Below are 24,759 nucleotides of genomic sequence, written 5' to 3' on the forward strand. Positions count from 1 at the left end.
TCATAGACACAAATTGACAGCAATTGATCAGAAAAGAATATGCAAAATAAAATCATACTGAAATCAGTAACTGGCAAATTCAGACCCTGGCAAAATAACTCATGACTGTGCTCTTAGATGAGAATTGCTTGAGAAATGAGACATAGCTACAGAGCAATTAATAAATCTGTTGAATTCACATGAAAAAGGATGAAAAATAGAGATTTAGAATGGTAAGAGATTGAAATGGGGTTTGTGTACAACAATTATTGGTGGGAAGAACCATTTAGTTATTTCACATTAAAGTATTTTTTAATGTTTGAATTGCATAACATTGTTCCAAATTATTTTGTCCTATTGAAATATGCCTTTTGAAACTACAGAAATGCTTTTCCATCAAAACTATGTGGTTTTAATGTGTTTAAATTAATGATAATTAATAACCTCTGTCAAAAAGATAGTTATAATATTCTTAAGTTGTTATATGCAATTTGTTGATTTTTATTTTCTATTGCCCTTTTAAGCTGTTAATTCTTTTGTCTGTCAATACATCATTGTAGCAATAATGAACTACTGTGAACATTATCATCCAGTGAGTAAAGTACATGTTCTTTTGTGCAGGATTGACCATCACAATTAGTCTTGTGAAGGGAAGCTTTCTACTGATAACAGTTCAAGAATTTTTGACAGTATCAGGTGAGATTTAATTTCCAAAATTCCAGCTGATATATGTGCTTAGATGTATGAATATGAATATAAATGTGAGTATTCAGATTAAAAATAATATTCTTTTAGATGTTAAGGTAAGCTGCTTGAGCTTTGCTCTTTTGACTTAAACATTTTGAGAAATTACTGTAAAAACCACTGGTAAAATTGATAATCTGGTGCTCTCAGAATTTTGATGGTGCCTGACTGGAAGACTTTCTGGCCAATTGATTCAATTTCCATTAATACCTCAAGCTGGAGTTTTTGATGCTACACTTTCCAGTGCTGTAGATAAGCTGAGAGGAAGGGTGGGAATCAGGGCCTTTGTGAATGGAAAGGGAGGACACCAATCAGAAATCAGACTATCTTGATTTCCCCATCATGAATGGATTACTCAAGTTTTTTCTGTACCAAGTGCAACATTTATTTTAAAAATAATTTACTCAGATCTGCGACAAGTAAAACATGTATTCTTGGCTTAAACCCTTTAAAACATTATAGGTAATGGAGATTACTGACCTCCAATTCACCTTCAAGCACACTGAGCAGAAACAACAGGTCATCTCGAGAAAGATCTTCATGCTTCTTGGATGAAGCCCTTGTTTTGTGGTTTCTCAAAACAGTTCCTGTCTCTTCCATGTAGTCCCTTTCCCTTCGATTGTTTATCTTACTATCTCTTGAGTACAGTTCGTCCTTCTCAGAATTTTGATGACGTGACCTCACTCTTTGATGCAATCTTTTAATCTTGGGTGAGCTTTCCAGACTGTTGCTTCTTGAACGCATTTCCAACTACAATAGTTTAAAAGACAGCTATATTTTTGGATGAAGCAGGATCTGAACTCTCACTAAAAATAGCAGTGTAAGTGTAAGATCATTAAATATTTTAGTATTTTAAAAGCATTAATTCGAAAAGAAAAAAAAAACAAGGATGTTTGTGACCACTACAAATCATCTGAAAGCTTTGAGATCTATTTTCATTATATTTCATCAAAAATATTGATGAGAAATTAATAGGATGTCTTCAAGAACATGAAGATTGGATGGCAAATTTTGTGACATCGTAATCACTAAATGGTATTCACAAGTTATTAAATTCCTTGAGCTTTCACAACATAAAGTCTTCACACATTTGAGTTGAGAGTTAAGGGGCAAAAGTTTAGGGGTAACATGAGGAGGAACTTCTTTACTCAGAGAGTGGTAGCTGTGTGGAATGAGCTTCTGGTAGAAGTGGTAGAGGCAGGTTCGATTTTGTCATTTAAAAAAAAAGATTGGATAGGTATATGGACAGGAAAGGAATGGAGGGTTATGGGCTGAGTGCAGGTGGGTGGGACTAGGTGAGAGTAAGCGTTCGGCACGGACTAGAAAGGCCAAGATGGCCTGTTTCCGTGCTGTAATTGTTATATGGTTATACAAGGATCAATTTGAAGTTTTTATTTTGCTTTCACCTCATCCTTCCAAAATAAAGTCTTTGTTTCTTCAAAAAAGATTTACCAGTTATTTCACATATTATTGCAGGAGAGATATAATCATTTCTAGAGAAACTTTTTTATTAAATATAATGTTAGGATAAAAATACATTGTTCTGATTTTTGCTGATTTTAATCTATATTCCGTCCATTTTAGGTGCCAATTTTAAGAGTATTGTTGTAATCAGAATTGTCGGAAGGCAAAAAGACAAAGAATGGGAATGAACCTTGGCAAGTGGATAGATGGAACAGGGAAAGGCAGTGGCAATTAGCATTGTTATAAAAGAGAATAAAAATATTTTGCAGACATTAGAAATGTTGTGTTCAAAGTATTTAAAGATGGAGAGAGAAAACATAGTATGGATCCAATGTCTTTAAAGTCACAAGACCAAGGATAAAATTAGTTCTAGACTGCTGAACAGTCCATGCAATGAAGAGAACAGCACAGGGTTTGACTATTATATTCTAGCACTTTTGGCTCCAGCATGATGCCAAGGGATGTAACATGCTGCCAAACATTAAATTTGATATCACTTTAAAAAAGAGTAAGACAGACACAGAGTAAGCCTAACAATAAAAGTGGAGAAATTATCTGAAGAAAATTCTTGAGATGAAGTGCAAATCATTTCAAGAGAAACAGGTTAATTGGTGTAAATTTGTGAATGGAAACTGTCAAACTAACTGAATTGAATTTTATGACGCAGATTGATGAATATACTGTAATGAGCATGCACTTGCACAAGGCATTTAACTAAATGTCAGATTGATTTGGAATATAACAGCCCAAGGTTTGACTAAAACATAGCAAGTGGATTAAGGAGAGACTGGATAGATTGGAATTCTTTGCCCTGGAGTGTAGAAGACTGAAGGATGTTGTTATAGAGATATATAAAATTACAAGGCACAGTTAAGGTGAATGATTGTAGCCTTTGTCCCAGGGTAGAGGAGTACATAGATTTAAAATGAGAGAGGAAAAATTTTAGGGGATCTGAAGGGCAACTTCTTCCACACAGAGAGTAGCAGCTGTGTGATGGGGAGAAAAAATATTGTGTAGATAAATGATTTTTATTTCATTTTTGACTTTGCTCAATACTTTTAACCTATATGATATTTAAAAATTAAGTGCTCTTAGTAACTATTTTAATAAGTCCATATTTTAAATTGCTTTTTAAGTGCCTGAGGTCTAGTCACTGTTAGCCCACATACCCTTCTAGGGTCTTGATCTCATAATTACATATAAAATCAATTTCTTTTTTGAAATTTTACTGCATTTGTCTATAAACCACAACTTGTATGAAATTTGTTTAATTTATCTATGGGTGTTGTGAATTCATGTACAATAGAACCAGCAGGAATTTGAGTATATCTGAGTGTGTACAAGGGACAACTTTTCTGTGTTTTCACTTACCTTAGATTTCAGCAGTCTTAAAGTTTATTGAACAGAAAGATATAGTCAAAGTAAATTTATTATCGAAGTATGTACATGTACTTTGTAAAGTACACCATACACTGCCTTGAAATTCACTTTCTTGCATTTACAAGAAAATAAATACAGTAAGATTTATGAAAAAACTCTACATAAGCAATAACTGACAAACAACCGATGTGTGAATGAGAACAAATTGTACAATTAAAAAACATAAGTAAATAAATAATACTGAGAGTATGAATTGTAGAGTCTTTGAAAGTGAATCGATACGTTGTGGAATCAGTTTAGCGTTTTTGTGAGTAAAGCTACCCACACTGACTCAGGAGCATTATGGTTGTAGGATTATAACTCTTCCGGAACCTGGTGGTGTGGGGCCTGAGGCTTCTGTACTTCCTGCCTGATGCTAATAGAGAAAGGAGAGCATGGCCTGGATAGTGAGGGTCCTTGATGATGGATGCTGCTTTCTTGCGACAACACTCGCTGTAAATGTGCTCATTGGTGGGGAGAGTTTTCCTGTGATGGAAAGAGCTGTATTCACCACTTTCTATAGACTTTTCCATTCCTGGACATTGCTGTTTCCAAACCAGACTACGATGTAACCAGTCAGGATGCTCTCCACTATGCATCTATAGAAATTAGTCAAAGTTTTAGATGACATGCTGTATCTACGCAAACTTCTATTTGCATAGATTTGCATTAACATCAGGCAAAGTACTGGAGAGTTTAACATCGGTAGCTGAGCGAAGGGCGCTGAGTATGCTACGGTCAATTATGGAAAACTCTGAACATCCTCTACATAGCACCATCCAGAGACAGAGAAGCAGTTTCAGCGACAGGTTACTATCGATGCTCCTCTGACAGGATGAAGAGGTCAATACTCCCCAATGCCATTAGGCTTTACAATTCAACTGCCAGGACTTAAGAACTTTTTTTAAAAGCTATTATTAATGCTGTTTGAGATAGTGATTTAGATGCATATCATATTTTTTTACTGAGTTAAGTATTGTATGTTATTAGTTTTGCTACAACAAGTGTATGGGACATTGGAAAAAAAAGTTGAATTTCCCCATGGGGATGAATAAAGTATCTATCTATCTATCTATCTATCTATCTATCTATCTAGTATTGCATCTTGTCATTTGATGTTTGAGGTCTAACAAGCCTAGCAGTTAAGGTGCTCTTCTTCTAAACCTTTTGCTCAGACTTGCACAAAGGAGCTAAATGAAGAGTTCACCAGCTCCTTCGAGAAAAGAACTGGGCAACATTAAATGGAAGCAGTTTTGAAAGTTCTGAGAATAAATGTCGATGGAGATAATGAAATTCATATGGCACACTAGAGTTTAGCTGCTGCTTTATTCAAAAAAACCTTACCTGTAAATGACTAGCAGGACTAAATTATTAAGATCAAATAATGTCAGGCGTCGAAAAGAAACATATGACACAACACATGTATATTAGGTTTTTTACTAACTTAGTTCACCAGTTCCAATCTTTCAGTACAGATTGCTACTCATCCTAATGGAAACGCTGAATTTGGAGAACAGAACAGTACAAAATACTCCAGAAGTGGGTTAAGAAGTGCACTCTGTAAACGTGCATCAAAATTTCCCTAATTTTATACTACCTGCTTCCTGCAATGAAGCATGGACTCTAAAAGGTCCACATCCCATTAGCCTACCTGTAGAGTCTGCATACTGACCCTGTGTCACATGGGCTCAGATTTATGGATCGTTGGCCTCTATTCTAGAGCAGGTGCATCTTATAGAAACAAGAAAGTTTCCATCTGAACTGGAAGGGAACCAATAAGCCAGGAGGTTTGCTAGTGCTACACAGGAGGTTTAAACCAGAGTGGTGGAGGATGGGAATGAAGAGGTGAGAACAAGAAGGATGCCATAACAAATTAAGATTGAAAGTAAAGACAGCAAGGGATAGGCTCTAAACATGATGGGACTGATGGGCTGAAATGAGTTTAGTTCAACACTAGGAGCATTGTGGGTAAAGAGGATGAACTTAGCGCCCTGGGTTACAATCTTGTCACCATTACAGAGATATGGTTGTGTGATGAGCAGATTTCACGGTTCTACATCCCTGACTATTATTGTTTTAGATGTGATAGGGAGGGAACAGAGAAGGAGGTGTGCACTAATGATAAGGGAGAATGTCATAGCAGTACTCAGAGATAACCTAATGGAGGACCCATCAACAGAGTCAGTTTAGGTAGAGCTCAGAAATAAGAAAGGTGCAATCATGTTGATGAGATTATACTAGAGGCCCCCAATTGTCACCAACTTATGGAGGAACAGATGTGCAGTCAGACTATGGGAAGTTTCAGGAACAGCAAACTTATCACTGTTATCATAAAAGCTTAGATGGAGCAGGATATTTTTCAGTACATCCAAGAGATGTTCTTGAAACAGTACGTGGAGAGTCCAACTAAAGGACCTAGTTTTGGGAAATGAGTCAACTCAGTGGATAGACCATATATTGTGGACCTAGCATTGATGTCTGCAGACTGCCACTGATTCTAATCTTTAGTTAACCTTTTGATTTCTGTTTCTTGTATTAGGTAGCCACTGCACAATGCACACCAATAAACCCCTAACCCCATGTATTGTAATCTTGTGCATTTACTTTTATGTGCACCTTATTGAATGTCTTTTGGAAATTCAAAAACATCTGCTGTTTTGCTTTTATCCATGCTGATTGTTATATTTTATAGTGCCTATAATTATGGCCCAAGAAATTGCAACTAGCAATGTAAGGCAATAAATATTGAATACTCCCACATGAAATTCCATGGTTTGCTGTTAATAGAGACATTTACTTATTTGAAATTGGAAATTGGAGCTGCAGGATACCATACTGCTCCTTGACCCTGTTCTACCATTCATTAAGATTGAGGCTGATTTGAAACATTGTCCTTAACTTTCTTTCCCAATCCCATAACCCATTATTCCACTGTAAATCAAAAATCTAACAATCCCAGTCATAACTAAACTAGGCAATAAAATTCTCAGGGACTGAAAATTCAACAAATTCACAACTTCTGAGAAGAAATTCCTCCTTTTCTCAACCTAAAAGTGACAAATTAAATGTTTTGCTGTTTTCTATCAGTTATAGACCATGCTAATTTATTATATTTGACATTATGTGCCCTTGTGGTAGCATCTTGTTGAAGTTATTTTGTAAATTCAAATGCATAGCATCCACTGGCTGTCTCTTATCTATAGTTGTATATTCCAAGAACTCCAAAAGAGTATTTGAGCACGATTTCCCTTTTGTAAAATGATATTCGCTCTAGCTATTAATTTTACACTTTTCTAAGTGTTTTGTGACCAGTAATGGTTCCATCTTTTCTTGACAACTGATTGTCTAATTGGCTGGCTTTACGTTCTCTTTTTATTCTTAAACTTTTATATTGAAGTATCTGTTTTCTTTTCCCTTAGTGCTTTAGCTCTTAGAATCTTGGCACTTATTTTTAGATGACAGCCAAAGCATTCTCTATCTTTGTAGCATCACTAAGAATCCTAGATACAGGGCATTACGTCCAGTAGGTTTGTCAGCATGTTGTCTCATTAGTTCATTTTCTACTTCTTCTCTGATAACTTTGTTTTCAGTTCCTCACTTTATTTAGGGCCTGGCTTACGTAGGATTTTAAAAAAAAGTTTTTCATGTCTTATTCTGTGAAGACAGGTCAAAATATTTGCTTAATACCCCTGCCATTTAGTTGTTCCTCATAATTGAATTCCCTTTTTCTGATTCAGTGGGACTCGTGTTCACTTTTGTTACATTAGTCTTTAAACATTCATGACTCCTGTTGCCAACACTAAGTCAAGGGTTGTTATTACTGCAATTTTACAGGAGTAATGCTGCTGAAACCATTGGTGTTGTTTGTCATTTTTCAGCAAAACTACAGCATCTTTAGGATTTCCGCACAGATGCCTTTGAATGTGGAAATCTGGAAGCTGCTGTAATGATTAGCCACATCCTTGCAAGCTGCATTCCAGTGCTGGATTCTGCACAGAATTTAATGAGGAAGCAAGATCTTGGGATAACTGCCCACTGCTTATAGAGGGAACTTACCCAAAGGTCTTGTACCAGGTTCGAGGAGGTACAGACACATTTTCCTTCAATTTTAATAGAAGGGAATAGCTAAGATGAGCTTAGTTAATTTAAGCATTTGTCACAGTTTAAAGGAATGGTAAAATTCTTTCCAAGACTATTTGGACTATTTCTTTCATGCATTTTATATTAATTTAGTTTTTAAAAAAATTTCTAAGCAGTGATATCCCTAACATGTTTGATTTACACAATAATATTCATAGCCTTGCCATGGAAAACTTCCCAGCATTTTGTCAGAATTCATATCAGAGGATAGTTGAAAGCAACTGATTTTGTTAGTGAAGTCAGCAGTGAGCACTGTCAGCTTACTACTGACAGAAATCTGGGCTGATGTTTTATTTGAAAGATTTGATTGTAAAATTGAGCAGCAGCTTGTATTTTGGAATTTACGGTAGCTGTAGGCCCTGGTCTGTGGTTATTCACATGTGCAATTGCTTTGCAGTTCAGGGTATTTAAAAGTGACATCATTTTTAAGCATATAGATTTTCTGAAAGGAAGTTTTGTTCATGGCATGCAATCCATTAATGAGAAAACCAGTTTTATAAGGCAGCCATTAAATATATAGGAATGAAGAGAGAATTAAGCATTTTCAGTTCCTTTAGATTTATTGCTTTTGTGCTTGCTTATCCATTTCCTTTTTTAAGAAAATCTAAATCCCTGGCACATATATATATATATATATATTATGCGTTTGATTTAAATGCTCCAGAACAACATGCCTTAGTTTGTGCTGGTTTACATCATAACTTGCATGGTGGCATCTGTGCTGTATTCTGTTTGTGCAGAGTTAATAAAATTTTCATATTACTGTTTCCATTCTAAGTTCAGCATCTTTGTTTTGAGAGCTTTCTTATTTCACCAGGAGCAATTGTCTAAAGAACTTAAGGTGGTAAACCAATTTAAGGGATGTCTGTGACTTTACAGATCTGCAGCTTCTAGAGTGAAATGTCACTGCAGATTATTTTAGATTTTAATGTTTTAAATCTTTACCCTATTCTGGGTGGAGCATCTGAAGTCATTCATAGTTGAGCCATTATTTTCTCTGAACTGGACTGTACTTTTACCTGGCCAGCATATGGTTAATTTATACTAAGTTTATGAGATGAACAAACATTTCTTGTACTGTATTTTGGTTTTGAGGTTTTATCATGTGGCTACACATGATCTTCCTTGACTTCAACACTAATAGTTTGTTGTTCAAACTGCAAATTGCCATTTAAGTATATTAAATAGTTCAGAATAATTCGCTGGCATTGCTGATTTTACTTTAGCCATGGATTTACTTAGCTCTCTTCAGAAATGAGATGTTTTCAGTAGTGTGAGGCAAATTGTCCTGAAATCTGAAACGAAAATGTTGATAGTCATTGATCATCAGCTTTTTGATGTTGCATATTTTGACCCTCTCTCAGATCTGATGAAGAAACTATTCCTAAAATGAGAACTTGCATGATCTCTACATGAATGCAGAGTTCTCTTCTGAGTACTGGAAGCATTTATAATTTCTGTTTCCTAGCAGTAATCTTGGCGTCCTTCCTGACTGTCCATGAAATCATTCTCTGATGGTTTCAGACAGGCCACAAATTTGTGACTGAGATTTACTTCCAAAATATAAACTTAATAAGGAAAATTTAAACATCAATGTCTCAGCCTTAAAAATGGCTGACAATTAATACATACCTTCAAATAAAGCTCACAGGATCAAGTTTATTTGACTTTGAATAGCTTGGTTCCAATTTATACTATCTCCTTAACTTAGGTAGCCTATTCATAGACTATCAAAGTAAACCGAGCCCTTTTCTGAGAGAGAACCTAAAATACCATAACAGGTTTAATTTCTGAGCCACTAACCATGAAAGGCTTGAGGTTTAATCTCCTGATATGTGGTGTTATTACATTTCAGCGACCATCAGTTGTGAGCTGCAATTGGTTTTAGTCTTGTGTTCCAGAATGGAAAAACATGGACCTGTTTCCTATTATTGAATGCTGTTTACATTGCTCTGCTCCAAGTATGTGTGATGGATGAAGCTAGATTAAGCAAAACTATCTAACGATCAAAATTAAATAATCTGTCAAAGACACTGTCACTGAGTAAGAATAGAAGACTACCATTGCTTGAGGAAACTGAGCCAGATAAATGATCATGACCTCTTATACATGGCTGCTTTCATTTATTTTAGATTTGTAAAATAGAGAAATTGACTTCATTCTTCTTATTTAATGCTGTTTCAATTTCTAAACATCTTCACACTGACCCGTTGATGTAGTCTCTTCGCTAACTTTCAGAACACTTTTGTGATGTCCGATGGTAGGAAAATAGGAGGGGTAACTATAAATTGAAAGAATGTTTTGATGGTAATAACCAGCTGAAACTATTTTTTTTTAACTTAATGGATTGGAGCTGTCTTTTTTCCAAAGGTAATTTAACAGGATAATAATATTGGAGCTGTTTTTCCAAAGAATGAATAAAAGATCAGAAATTGGCAGAAACATGCGGCAGGTCAGACAGCATCGGTGAGAGGTGCAACATAGTTAAAGTTTCATGTCAAAGACCCTTTGTAATAATGAGATTCTTTCATCTGAAATGTTGAGTTTCTCTTTCCATAGATGCTTCATGACCTGCTCAGCCTTACTGGCATCTTCTGTTTTGTTTCACATTTCTAACTTATGCGATTTTTATAATATTGAATATAAGGTGTTTGTAGAACCAAGTTATTTCTTCTGTGTCTGTAATTATTTTGATAATTCTTGAGAGTACTGAATTTTACAGAGTTTTTCCTTCCGAAACCACCCCCCCACCCTGTTTGTAAATCACCTGACATCAAAAACCACACCGTACATTTTCAGACATAAACTTCTATTCCTTTCACGACATACCAGCTTTTCCCATTTATAAAACAAGAGGCACCAGTTAGTCTGTGTGGCTTGTACGCTTTGGATAACATTTCTATGAACTCAGAAACTTGTAAAATTTTACCATGACATGTAGACTTCTCACCACATTATTAACATAAAGAATTGGCTACTTCTTTTTCCAATGACAGGACGCTGTAAGTTCTCTCCATCTTTTTAATAATCTGTGCATATAACTTCATGCACAGCTGACATTAATTTCCCTCACCTTGTTTAGTTGTCTTTATTGAACTTGATAACAATAAACAAAATGTGGATGGTGAAAGTTAGACTCTGGTTATTTTTACCACAGGAAATGCATGTATTTTAAATCATAAAGTTCCTGTTCAGGCTGTACTAGGCGACTTGCACTTTCTCAGATCACCGTGAATGTTTTCGTGGCAAAGCTCTACGAAAGCAACCCTCATTATGTAACAAAGCACATATTGTTGTTTTCTATTTATTTAGGGGATATGGCATCATATAAAAGCACAGCATATATTGTGCATCCCTAATCAGCCTTAACAAGGTCATGGTGATTTGCTGCCCTGAACTGTTGCAGATTTTATTAAGGTAACTCCACAGAGTTACTGAATAGAGAATTCTGGAATTTCGACTCGGTGATGATTAAGAAGTAATGGTGGTGTATTTCCATGTCAGATTGCTGTGTGATTTTCTGGGGAACCTGTGGCTGTTACTGGTCATATTTATCTGCTACCCTAGTTGTGCCTTTGTAGGTGCTGGTGAAGAACCTTGGAAAAATTGTTGCAATCTATATTGTAGTTCCAAATTTTGAACAAAGTGCTCAGATAGATACCATAGAACCATAGAACATCACAGCACAGTACAGACCCTTCAGCCCTCCATGTTGTGCTGACCCATATAATCCTTTAAAAAAGTACTAAACCCCCACTACCCCATAACCCTTTATTTTTCTTTCATCCATGTGCCTGTCCAAGAGGCTCTTAAATGCCCCTAATGTTATTAGTCAATTGCTTGGTGACTTTCTATTCATCATTGCAGCAGAAAGTTGAGGAATATTTTACTTATTGTAATGCTAGGCTTCAATACAAACAGTGTAAGATATGAAGGCATACATTTTGTGTTATAAACTGGTGGGCTAGGTCATATAACCTTTGAATGATATGGTGTTTTTCATTTCATCATCTCAATGAAGTAAAAATTTGGCAAGTTCTTTAAAACTGATTACTGCCCAATGAAATATAATGTGTTGTACTTCTGGACTTACACAACTATCTATCCTCATGGTTAGTTATTGTGAAAGTTGTGAACACAAAAATGACTAAGTTAAATCTCCTGGACCTGATGGGTTCCCTGTAGAATTTTATAAATCATTTTCTTCACTTCTTTCTCCTCAGTTACTTTCAGTATTATCTGACTCGTTTAATTACGGCAAATTGCCACCCTCTTTCAATGAGGCACCTATTATTCTTCTTCTAAAAAAGGGCAAAGACCCAACAGAGTGTTCCTCGTACAGGCCGATCTCTCTGCTTAATGTTGATGTAAAGATCTTAGCTAAAGTGTTGGCTCATAGATTAGAAACCGTTATTCCCTCCATTATCTCTGATGACCAAACAGGCTTTATTAAAAACCGTCTCCCTTTTTTTAACATTCGGCGTCTATTTAATATTTTATACTCCGCTCCAACTGGGACTCCTGAATGTGTTATTTCCCTCGATGCGGAGAAAGCATTTGATCGTATAGAGTGGAACTACCTTTTTGCAGTCTTAGAAAAATTTGACCTCGGCCAAAGTTTCATCTCTTGGATCCAATTGCTGTACCTGTGTCCTACTGCTTCTGTTTTAACTAATTTTCAGAAATCCCAAGTATTTAATCTCAAACGTGGCACCCGTCAGGGATGCCCCTTAAGTCCCTTTCTCTTTGATTTGGCTATAGAACCTCTGGCGATAGCATTTCGAAACTGTCCTGAATTGACCGGGATTTGGAGAGGGGGTGTTCAGCATAAAGTTTCTCTCTATGCTGATGACTTATTACTCTTTCTCTCAAATCCGTCTACATCCTTACCTCTAATGTTTTCACTTCTTGACCAGTTTAGCCAGATCTCTGGCTATAAACTTAATTTACATACAAGTGAACTTTTCCCAATTAATAAAGAAGCACAAGAACTAATATTTCGTGATCTCCCTTTTAAAGTAGTCCATAATCAATTTACTTATCTTGGAATTACAGTCACAAGGAAGTTTAAAGATCTCTTTCGTGAAAACTTTGTCAACCTTTCATATGCTATAAAACAGAGTCTGGTACAATGGTCACCTCTATCTATGTCTTTGGTAGGTCGTATTAATGTTGTTAAAATGTATGTTCTCCCCAAATTTTTATACTTATTTCAATCTATCCCAATTTTTATTCCTAAATCTTTTTTTGATTCCTTAGACTCTATTATTTTGTCAGATCTGTGGCAGAATAAGCGCTCTAGAATGAATAAAATCCACCTCCAAAAATCTAAAAAAGAGGGTGGCATGGCTTTACCTAACTTTCGCTTATATTATTGGGCAACTAATATACATTGTGCTACCTTCTGGTCTTTCTTCCACGGCCAACCCGAGTGCCCTAACTGGGTGGCAATGGAGTTGAGCTCCACTAAAGAATTATCTATATCTGCACTTCTTGGCTCTGCACTCCCTAACAGTCTGCCCAGATCAATAGCTAATCCTCTTGTTAGACACACTTTGCGTATATGGGCTCAGTTTAGGAAATGCTATGGTTTCCAGGGGTTTTCTGTTTCTAGCCCTGTCGCACATAAACACCTTTTTTTACCTACTACGTACGATTCAGCATTCCATGTTTGGTACAGGAAGGGCATTAGACATTTTGAAGATCTCTTCATTGATAATCGCTTCGCTTCTTTTCAGCAGCTCTCTGTTAAGTTCAACCTGCCTAATGCTCACTTTTTCAGATATCTCCAAATCCGACACTTTATTGCTCCTTTAATTTCTAACTTTCCTGAAAGGCCTGCGAAAAATGCTATGGACCTATTTCTTTCCATTAATCCACTAGGTAAAGGTTTAATATCAATTATCCGAGATAAACTAGCAGCCTTACGACGGGCCCCTGTGGATAAAATTAAAATGGCCTGGGAGCAGGCTTTAAATATCTCCTTATCCGAGGAGAGCTGGGACTCAGTTCTCAAATCGGTTAACTCAACCTCTCTTTGTGCTCACCATTGCCTTTTACAGTTTAAGATTGTTCACAGAGCCCATATGTCTAAATCTAAACTATCTCGATTCTACCCTGGCATTAGCCCGCTCTGTGATAAATGCAAGAGGGGCGTGGCCTCTCTCATCCATATGTACTGGTTCTGTCCTAGCTTGGAGAAATTCTGGAAAGATGTCTTCACTACATTATCGGGTATTCTGAATCAGCACCTAGAACCTAACCCCTTAATTGCTCTGTTCGGTTTTTGGGGCGAGACAGATTTATGTCTGGGTCCGACCAAATGCCGAATACTATCCTTTGCCTCTCTCCTGGCGAGACGCTTGATCCTCCTTAGATGGAGAGATGTTGCCCCGCCCACTCATGCGCAATGGCTTAACGACATTATGGCCTGCTTGGACCTCGAAAAAATTCATTATTCAGTTCTTAATTCGGATCTAAAGTTCCATAAGGTCTGGGGACCTTTTATCGAGTACTTTCATAACCTTCCTCTTGACTAGGGTTTTTTTTTCTTCTTTTCGGTCCCTTGCTTTCAGCTCCCTTTTTTTTTCTGGTAGTAGGCATTATTATCCTCTGTTGCTAAGTGTATTCACAGTCTGGGAGTTTGACTGTCCGGACTTATACTCTTTATACTGTGTTGTGGTCGGTCTGGAGTTGTTGTTGTTTTTTATCTTGTGCTGTGGGGCTTGGGGAGGATACTAAGCTTACTTGTCTTTAATTTAGGTGCTTTTTTGTTAAATTCTCTTCCTTTGTAGCATATTGTTATTGTATGCTTAACTTTGCACTGTATTAATGCTCCTCATTGGGATTTGGGGTTTTTAATTTGTAAAATGTTTTGAAAAACTAATAAAAAAGTTTTTTAAAAAATGACTAAGTTACAGCAAAGAAGAGATTACAGTTGTAATAAATATTCCCTTTTTGAACAAAATTTGTAACCTACTGGTCAAAAACGATGAGTGAGAATATAGGGGTGATTGCTGTGGACAGGTTCAGGTGTTTCAAATATTAATTTAATTGAATAAGGCAGAAAACATTGGTAGCATTGTCCTTAATCACAATTTGGCAAAAAATGAATTGTTGATGAAGTGTAGATTCCATAATTTTTGTTCAGGTCAACAATTTTTAATGTTCTGAAAAGCTAAGATTAACAAAACGTGTAATGGCAGACATGTGAGCAGTTTCAAGTTCCTGGGTGTCAAGATCTCTGAGGATCTAACCTGGTCTCAACATATCAACGTAGTTATAAAGAAGCAGCAAGACAGTGGTTATACTTCATTAGGAGTTTGAAGGGATTTGGTATGTCAACAAATACACTCAAAAACTTCTGTAGATGTATCACGGAGAGCATTCTGACAGGCTGCATCACTGTCTGGTATGGAGGAGCTACTGCACAGGACCAAAAGAAGCTGTAGAAGGTTGTAAATCTAGTCAGCTCCATCTTGGGTACTAGCCTACAAAGTACCCAGGACATCTTCAGGGAGCGGTGCCTTAGAAAGACAGCGTCCATTATTAAGAACCTCCAGGGGCATGCCCTTTTCTCACTGTACCTCCTTCCTCACATCAGGAAGGAGGTACAGAAGCCTAAAGGCACACACTCAGCGATTCAGAGACAGCTTCTTTCCCTCTGCCATCCGATTCCTAAATGGACACTACCTCACTTTTTTTTAAATATACAGTATTACTGTTTTTTTTGCACATTTTAAAATCTATTCAATATACATATACTGTGATTTGTTTATTATTATTATTTTTATTTTATTTTATTTTTTTCTGTTGTAGATTATGTATTGCATTGAACTGCTGCTGCTAAGTTAACAAATTTCATGTCACATGCCGGTGATATTAAACCTGAGTCTGATTCTGATATACTTATTCAGAAAATGCTTACGGTAATTGTAAAGTATACAGTTTTAACATGCGTATTAACCTCCAACATTGTATGCAAAAGAAAATATCTACTGCAAATGATTTTATTTTACTAGGCAACTTTTTTGTAGAACCTGAAATGCAGAAGTGATATATCAAATTATTACATGATTTTTTTGATTATTTGAAAAAGTTAAGCAGAATTGAAAGCATCAATCTCTCTTGAAGTTATTGCTACTAGTTACTTTCACTTCCTTGTCTAAACCTTATCCTTCATTCCAAAAGAATATAGAAAATAGGATCGGAAATAGGCCACCACCTCTTGGGCTGATCCTCCATAGCTGAACATCCACTTTGGTAGCTGGTCCTTCAATCCATATCCTTCTTGAATATATTTAATTACTTGGACTAAATTACTTTTGAAGCATAGAATTCCACAAATTCACCACCCTTTGGGTGAACAAATTTCTTCTGATCTCAGGAACCTGAAGGCACACACTCAACATTTCAGGAACAGCTTCTTCCCCTTCACAATCAGATTTCTGGATGGACAATGAACCCATGAACACTACCTTATTATTTTATCTTCCTCTCTTTTTGCACTACTTATTTAATTTAATTTTAATGTACACATATTTACTGTAACTTACAGTTTTTATTATTTATTGCAATGTACTCCTGCAAAACAACAAATTACACAACATACAGTGGTGCTAGAAAGTTTGTGAACCCTGTAGAATTTTCTCTATTTCTACATAAATGACTTAAAATATGATCAAATCTTCACATAAGTCCTAAAACTAGATAAAGAGCGCCCAATTAAATAAACAACACAAAAAATTTTACTTGTTCATTTATTTATTGAGAAAAATGATCCAATACTTCTTTTGGAAAAAGTATATGAATCTTTGCTTCCAGCAACTGGTGTGATTCCCTTGCACAGCAATAACTTCATCCAAACATTTCCAGTCCTGCATATTGGCTGGGAGGAATCTTAGGCTATTCCTCCTTACAAAACTGCTTCGACTCTGGGATGATGGTGGGCTCCCTTAAATGAACGGCTTGCTTCATGTCCTTCCACAACATTTCTATAGGATTAATGTTAGGATTTTGACTCAGCTATTCCAAAACACAAATTTTCTTCTTTTTTCTCCATTCTATTGTTGATTTACTCTTGTCTTCGGATTATTGTCTTGTTGTTCACAAACTTTCTAGTACCGCTGTATGTAGGTGCTATTAAACTTGAGTCTGATTCTGAGGTTCTGGCTCTCCACCCATTAGGAATATTTTCCCAGTTTCTAGTATTTCAATCACTGTTAGAATTTTATAGCTTTCTTTAGGCCCTTTCATTTATCAATACTCCAGTGAATTTAGGCCTAACTAACTCGATCTCTGCTCATATGGTGATCTTGCCATTCTGGGAATCACTATTGTAAATGTTTTTCATGGCAGGAACAACTGTCCTCAGATAAGGAGAATAAAATTGCACACCAAACTCCAGATATAGTCGCACCAAGGCCTTATACAATTATAGAGCAACATCCTTGCTCTTTTGCTCAAATTGTCTGCAGTGAAGACAAACACACAATACTGAAGAGATGAGGAGGACTAAGCACTTAGTGGCCACTTTATTACGTGCCTTCTGTACCTAATAAAGTGGCCACTGAGTCTTCTGCTGCTGTAGCCTATCCACTTCAAGATTCAACAAGTGTGTTCAGAAATGATCTGCATGCTGCTATTCTAAAGTGTGTTTATTTGAGTTACTGTCACCTTCCTGTCAGCTTGAACCAGTTTGGCAATTCTTCTCATTCAGCTGATTTAGAAGTACATTGCATTAAGGGAAATTACATACTGTAGATAGCAGTGAGAGTAATTCAAAAGAGGTATATTTAGAAGTATTGTACATAGCCCGCGGTACATCGCCGTGGTTCACTGGTGCTAATTTGCAAACTATGCTTTGAGTTGACACCACATAATTTGTTGATAAGATAATTGCCTTAATGGGCATGTATGTACCTAATAGAAATAGCGAGGAATTCAGAAGAATGAGTGGGGATCTTCTAGAAGCGTATTAGGGAGAGAGAGAGCCTGTGATATGTTGAATTATTGGGTAAACGAGTAGTCTTTGGAGTACTGCAAGTCTGTGTCTTCTTTGAAGTTTTGCTGCATGCTTGAGTGCTCGGTGGAGGGTGTCGATACCTCTTTTGCTGGTGGGGGGGATCATTGCTTTGCTGCTGCTTACATGTGGGGGGGACTTTCGGGTTCTAACATTTAACCTTCATACATTCTTTGGGGCACTCCTCTGTTTTCGTGGATGGTTGCAAAGAAAAAGAATTTCAGGATGTATATTGTATACATTTCTCTTTGCATTAAATGTACCTTTTAAAAATTTGAATTATGAAAAAGATATTATTCAAGATAGAGGCAGGAAATTTTTTCCACTGGTAACAACCTAGCTTGTGCTAATATTACTTTGTGACTGTATGTGCTGTGTGTGATTATATATGCTATGTTTTGCACCTTGGCCCCAGAGGAGCAAGGTTTTGATTAGGTGTATAAATATAGATGGTTGAATGACAATAACCTTAAACAAAACTGAGACCAGAACTAGGGGATATAGCTCATACTACGCTACAAACCGCACCATGGTAGTGTAGTAATTAGCACCACCCTATTACAGCTCGGAGTATCAGAGTTCAGAGTTCAAACCTGGCTTCGTTTGTACGAACTCCCCGAGGAATGTGTGTGTTTTCCCCGGGTGCTCCAGTTTCCTCCCACAGTCCAAACACGTAGCGGGTGGGTTCATTGGTCATTGGAAATTCTCCCATGATTAGGTTAGGGTTCAGTTAGGGTGCTGGAGTGACTCTGAACCCATCACCTAGGACATGCTCCCTTTTTATTACTATCATCAGAGAGAAGGTTCAGGAGCCTGAAGATGTTTTAGAAACAGATTCTTTCCCTCTACCATCGGATTTCTGAATGGTCAATGAACACAACCTGACTATTTTTGCTCTCATTTTGCACTACTTATTTAATTAATCTTTTACATTTATTCCTTGGTGTAATTTATGGTCACGTTTTATGTATTGGAATGTATTGCTGTCATAAAACCAAATATTTTATGGCTTATGTCAAAAATATTAAACTTGATTGTAATTCAAATTCTGACTTTTATATAAGTGTTCCTGGAATCAAATAACAAAGCCTATGAAGATATTTGACTTGGAGGTCTATTTCAAATACTGCAGAGTTACTGAAAAAATTATTGAGGGTTAAATAGGCTTTTCCTTTCTGCATTCTATTTTGACCTGACATTTTTCACTTGGATATGCAGTCTAGTATGGGCTCCATGGTAGCATAGCAGTTAGTGTGATACTATCACTGCTCGAGCTGTCACAGTTCAGAGTTCAATTCCGACATCATCTCTAAGAAGTCTATGCACACCCCCTGTGGAATTTATGGGTTTTCTCTGGGTCCTCTGGTCCAAAGACATCCCAGTTAATGGGTTAATTGATTATTGTAAATTACCCCATGATTAGGCTTGGGTTAAATCAGGGGATTGCTGGGTGGCACGGCTTGAAGGGCAGGAAGGGCCTACGCTGTGCAGTATCTCTAAATAAATAAAATAAAACATTGTCGGATTTGACATTTTGGAGTTAAAACTAGATATAGATGGACAGCAGAGAAGGCCATTGAGTAATCCTTCATTATTTCAGTACAAACTGTGAAAAGAATGATTAGAAATTCCTAATGCTATAAACAATTAGAATAAAGCTCCTTGTATTTTTTGAAAAGTTACAGTAAAAATGCTTATGTATATTTGATAATGGAGCAGTTATCTAACTTGTCCTCATTGCTACTGTACATAGCACAGTACAACACAGGAACAGGCCTTTGGCCCAGTGTTGCTTGCTTAGTGTTAATAAGAATTTTTAAATTTTTGACAGTGATTTACAGTATGTAGCCATGTTCTTAATTCTTTTGGTACATCTCAGTTGTTTACTAGCAATATGTGTTTTAATTGTATGAATATATATATATGTAGAAGAGGTGAAGGAAGCATTGACTCTATTTCTCTCTCCATAGACAATACCTGACCACTGACTATTCTTGACTATTCTCCCTTTTAATTTTATTAGTGTACTATACAACATTTATAGTACACTGCAGAATTTGTTTATGAGGGAAAAATCCAAGACTTCATCCTTCCCTTTGGTCTTTAAGACTGAAATACCTTTCTTAAAGTACAGGCGTCCCCCACTTTACGAAAGTTCGCTTTATGCCACTTTGCTTTTACGAAAGACTTGATTTAGTACCTGTTCTCGCTAACTGAAAGAAATCCGAAGAGGATTTTCGCTTTTACAAAAAAGGCACCCACTTTAAACTTGTGTTTACCCCAAGAAGGACTACCATGACCGTGAAGCCTTGAGCAGGCAGGTGTGTGCGCATGTGTGTACATGCTGATTTTTTTTCTACAAATCGGTTTTGGCTAAATCTTCCCACTTCTGGTAAGTGAAACTACACTGTACATACTTTCTACAGACTGTGCATTTATCATATCATTCCTGATTTTACTATAGGTTAGTGTTATTGTAGGTTTGATAGGTTTGGTATGATTTAGTAGGTTATTTTTTGGGTCTGGGAACGCTCAAAAATTTTCCCCATATAAATTAATGGTAATTGCTTCTTTGTTACGCCAACTTGGCTTACGAAAGGTTTCATTGGAACACTCTACTTTCAAATAGCGGGGGAAACCTGTATTGCCTTTTGAGTTGCAATAGATAATTAAAAATACCTGCTATTCATTTTATTGTTTTTCATTTATAAAGGAAGCATGTCTGAACGGTCTTAAAGTTGAGATTGAAAGTGTGGTTGTTAACTCAACTTGTGTTTGTAAGGCTTTCGGTACAAGTAGGCAAGAGCAGCAATTGTATCTGCTGAGAAACTGTTAGAACACAGATAGCTGGGCTCCAGTATATTTATGAAATGTGCACACATATCTCAATACTTAAGATCGGATGAAGATGCATCATTCTACAAAATGAGGTTATTATACTACATTATCAAAGCAGTAATTGTGATGATAAGATTGCAGTGCATTAAATGGTGTCAGCGGAAGAGAGGCCTAGGTGTCAAATATGTTGGAGTCTATGAGTATTGTGTGAATTTTTGTACTACTTGTATTTTGACGAGCCTTTTCCACGTGGAGCTGCAGAAATGATGAGGGTTAGTGTAGGGTTGAGGGTGCTGCGTTACTGATGCATATGGATGGGTGTGTGTTCTGAGGAATCCTCTGTGGTGGACAGGCAGCAAAATTCCTCTGGATACTGGCTTGATGAGAACCAGAAGTACAACTCTAGCAGTGCTTGTGCTCACCTGCTGTATGCTGTTTAAATGCCTTTCTGCTGACCTCAGACTCCCACAGGGACCTGAACCAGAGTAGCTAAATTGCCACAATCCTGACACCACAGTTAGGATTTTGACAATCCTATCTCTAACTTTTGACAATTGAACCATAGATATATATGTCAGTCTGATAAATGGCTTAAGAATTTTCCTCATAATATTTATTTTTTTATTCGTCAATAGTACTTACTTTTATAAATATTTGTTACATTTTTTCCATTGTGGTATTAAATTGAAATCCAGTTCATTGTTTTGTGAATACACTCATGTGTTCCATAGTGGTTTGCACAAGCTTAAAGTGATTTAGAAAAGTAATCAAAAGTTTATTTAAATCCTTCCAGTAAGTTACAATAAATTGTTTCTTAACGCTGTGAGTTATATTTAGATGAATGCCATTTTTTCATTTAGTGAAGCATAAACTTGAAACAATTCTATTTTTGGTGAAGCTTATTAAATTAGTTCTTGGCCTTTTAAAAATATTTTAGTGGACTGATGCTTGTGAATCAGACATTCCTCTTCAATTACATCAGTGCTCATGCAACATGATTGATGTTATAAGGTTAGTGGGGTGACATAGTGACTAAAGCCAAGTTTACCTGACAATTGTTTGTTCCACCATGCTCCTCTGCTTAACATCTGAGTGTAAGGAAGCAATATGTTTTCTTAGACATCTGTATGATAAATCACATATATTCTTTCTGTGCACTCCTTAACTTCAAAGTTTTCCCCCTTTCACAGTGTAGTTAGGTGCCACAAAAAATGTATAATGCCACTGTTAGTCTCGCATTACATGTACTGCCTTGTCTGAAGAATGCTAAGTTATTGCCCTTAGGTGCATACTGTATCTTAATATGATCCATTCAATTTAAGTATTAAAGCTGGATTATACTTCCTTTTAAAAAAAAAGATGGACTGTTTAAAAATACAATCTCCCTCTTTTGCATAGGGTTGTTTACTGCAGGATTTTCAGCTTCCCTGCTTTGCACAGTAAAACATTTATGAAACATTCCTGTCTGGGTTTTAATTGAATGTGTAAATGCTATGAAACTTGCACATTTAATTTGAAACATACCATCAAACTTGCCAACAGGAATCATGCTGCTGTGTGTGTAAATATGTGACTTATTCGACATTTTTGGATGTTTCCCTGCATTGCTTTATTCACGTTCATCAGTTTGGCTATTTTCCGTCCTGGAAATCCATTTGAACTGAAGGTTTGCTACACATTTGGCTCCTGGATTTGCTGCTTGTACAGTACAAAATATTTCCACTTGAGAAAATACAATAATCCTACTCTTCATCATCACTGCACATCTTTCAAGTGGACGTTCAACACCTCTAATAATAGTCCCAAAATCTAGAGTTATAAAAGGAATATAAAAAGTTGACAGCAGTTTGCAAAATACAATATTTATGGAAGGCTCAGCATAAAAATGAGTAAGTACATCCTTTGCAAATTTCTAGTGTTACATATCTGAGCATTGCCATTGGAGCAGTTTATTATTTCTGCTCTGATTTTGGGGGTTATAATAACAATGATCACCAAAATCAGCATATGCTTTCATTAAATGAGTGAAATTGGCAATAAATTTGGAACTCTTGCACACATGTAGCTTAATGTGGAAATTGCATAGATAGTATCGTTAATTCAGCTACCTCAACAGCTTGCTCTGTTTGTAATCAACCATGAAATCAGAAAAATATCAGGTCAGACTTAGAGATGAGACCAACCCTGTTCGACCAAGGCTGTATTGAGGTCTGTGGCTGAATGTTCTTTTCATAAGCTAAAGTGAGTATGTAGAGGCAGTTTTTTGGGAATGAGGATAAAGAAGTTTGCGAGTGTGGAACCTGGAACAAAAGTGAACAAAATGCTCAAAGAACTCTGGGTCAAGCAGCATCTGTGGAGGGAAAAGGTGAATGTTAACTTTTTGGGCCAAAGCTCAGTATCAGGACTGAGAGGGGAGAGAAAGATTGCCAGTTCAGTGAGAGCGTGGACTGGGGCAGAGGCTGATAACAAAATGGAGTGAGGATGATGGGTACGTGGAACCAGGTGAGGGCGGGGTAGGAGAGCAGCTGATAGGTATGGATTAAACCAGATGGGGGAGGAGAATGAGAGTGGTGAAAATGGGGAAAAGAAATCTATGTGAGCAGGTGAATGTGTGTGGAAGAAGAACGCGAGGTTAGTTTGTGTGCTATCAAAACGGAATATATTGTTACAATTTGTGTATTTGGTCTCTGCACAGCAATAGAGAAGACTGAGATCAGATAGAATGGCATGGGAGTGGGAAGGAGAATTAAAGTAACATGCAATGGAAGCTTGCATGCAGTCAATATGTAGTGCTCTGCAAAATGATAATCTATTCTGTGTTTGGTTTCTCCAGTGTAGGGAAGACCACAGCATGAATGCAGTAGATCAGGTTCAAAGTTAAAAGTAACATTTATTATCAAAGTAATGTTACCACGTACAACCCTGAGATTCTTTTTCTGTGGGTATACTTAGCAAATCTATAGAACAGTTAACTATAAACAGGAACAAACTGTGCAAATGCAGACATAAATAAATAGCAACAAATAATGAGCATAATGTAATAAGACAAAAGAGTCCTTAAATGAATGTACTTATCCCCTTTCCCATTTTGTTCAAGAGCCTGATGATTGAGGGGTAGTAACTAATCTTGAACCTAGTGGTGCGAGTCCTGGGGCATCTGTATCTTCTACCTGATGACATCAGCGAGAAAAGAGCATGGCCTGGATGGCAAGGATCTTTGACGATGGATACTCCCTTCCTATGTAGATGTACCCAATGGTCGAGAGGGTTTTAGATAGATAGATAGATACTTTATTCATCCCCATGGGGAAATTCAACATTTTTTCCAGTGTCCCATACACTTATTGTAGCAAAACTAATTACATACAATACTTAACTCAGTATAAATATGATATGCATCTAAAATCACCCTCTCAAAAAACATTAATAAATAGCTTTTAAAAAGTTCTTAAATAGTTTACTAAAATACATTGAATGGTAACTTTTAACCCCGGCACTTTAACATATCTTGCCCCTGGCGGTTGAATTGTAAAGCCGAATGGCATTGGGGAGTAATGATCTCTTCATCCTGTCTGAGGAGCATTGCATCGATAGCAACCTGCCGTTGAAGCTGCTTCTCTGTCTCTGGATGGTGCTATGCAGAGGATGTTCAGGGTTTTCCATGATTGACCGTAGCCTACTCAGCGCCCTTCGCTCTGTTACCGATGTCATACTCTCCAGTTCTGTGCCCACGACAGAGCCCGCCTTCCTTACCAGCTTATTAAGACGTGAGGCGTCCCTCTTCTTAATGCTGCCTCCCCAACACGCCACCACAAAGAAGAGGGCGCTCTCCACAACTGACCTATAGAACATCTTCAGCATCTCACTGCAGACATTGAATGACGCCAACCTTCTAAGGAAGTACAGTCGACTCTGTGCCTTCCTGCACAAGGCATCTGTGTTGGCAGTCCAGTCTAGCTTCTCATCTATCTGCACTCCCAGATACTTGTAGGTCTTAACCTGCTCCACACATTCTCCATTAATGATCACTGGCTCCATATGAGGCCTAGATCTCCTAAAGTCCACCACCATCTCCTTGGTCTTGGTGATATTGAGATGCAGGTAGTTTGAGTTGCACCATATCACAAAGTCCTGTATCACCATGTGAGAGTCTA

The 24,759-nt window shown here is 36.9% G+C and overlaps 2 protein-coding genes across 8 annotated transcripts in view; one reads left to right on the forward strand and one right to left on the reverse strand.

Moving 5' to 3' along the window:
* cmss1 (cms1 ribosomal small subunit homolog) overlaps positions 1 to 24,759 on the forward strand; it is a 290,453-nt gene that overhangs the window by 154,892 nt on the left and 110,802 nt on the right. For all 7 annotated transcript variants that reach the window (XM_073045151.1, XM_073045147.1, XM_073045150.1 and 4 more), the window contains one exon: positions 601 to 675. The gene's annotated coding sequence lies outside the window, so the exon portion shown is untranslated. The remainder of the gene's footprint in view (positions 1 to 600; positions 676 to 24,759) is intronic.
* The window catches only part of filip1l (filamin A interacting protein 1-like), a 216,541-nt gene that overhangs the window by 143,393 nt on the left and 48,389 nt on the right, over positions 1 to 24,759 (reverse strand). The window contains exon 2 of the mRNA XM_073045146.1: positions 1,204 to 1,473. Coding sequence (XP_072901247.1) covers positions 1,204 to 1,467 — 264 coding nt within the window. The 5' untranslated portion in view covers positions 1,468 to 1,473. The remainder of the gene's footprint in view (positions 1 to 1,203; positions 1,474 to 24,759) is intronic.

This window comes from Hemitrygon akajei, chromosome 5 (assembly GCF_048418815.1).
Source record: "Hemitrygon akajei chromosome 5, sHemAka1.3, whole genome shotgun sequence".
Lineage (NCBI taxonomy): Eukaryota > Metazoa > Chordata > Chondrichthyes > Myliobatiformes > Dasyatidae > Hemitrygon > Hemitrygon akajei.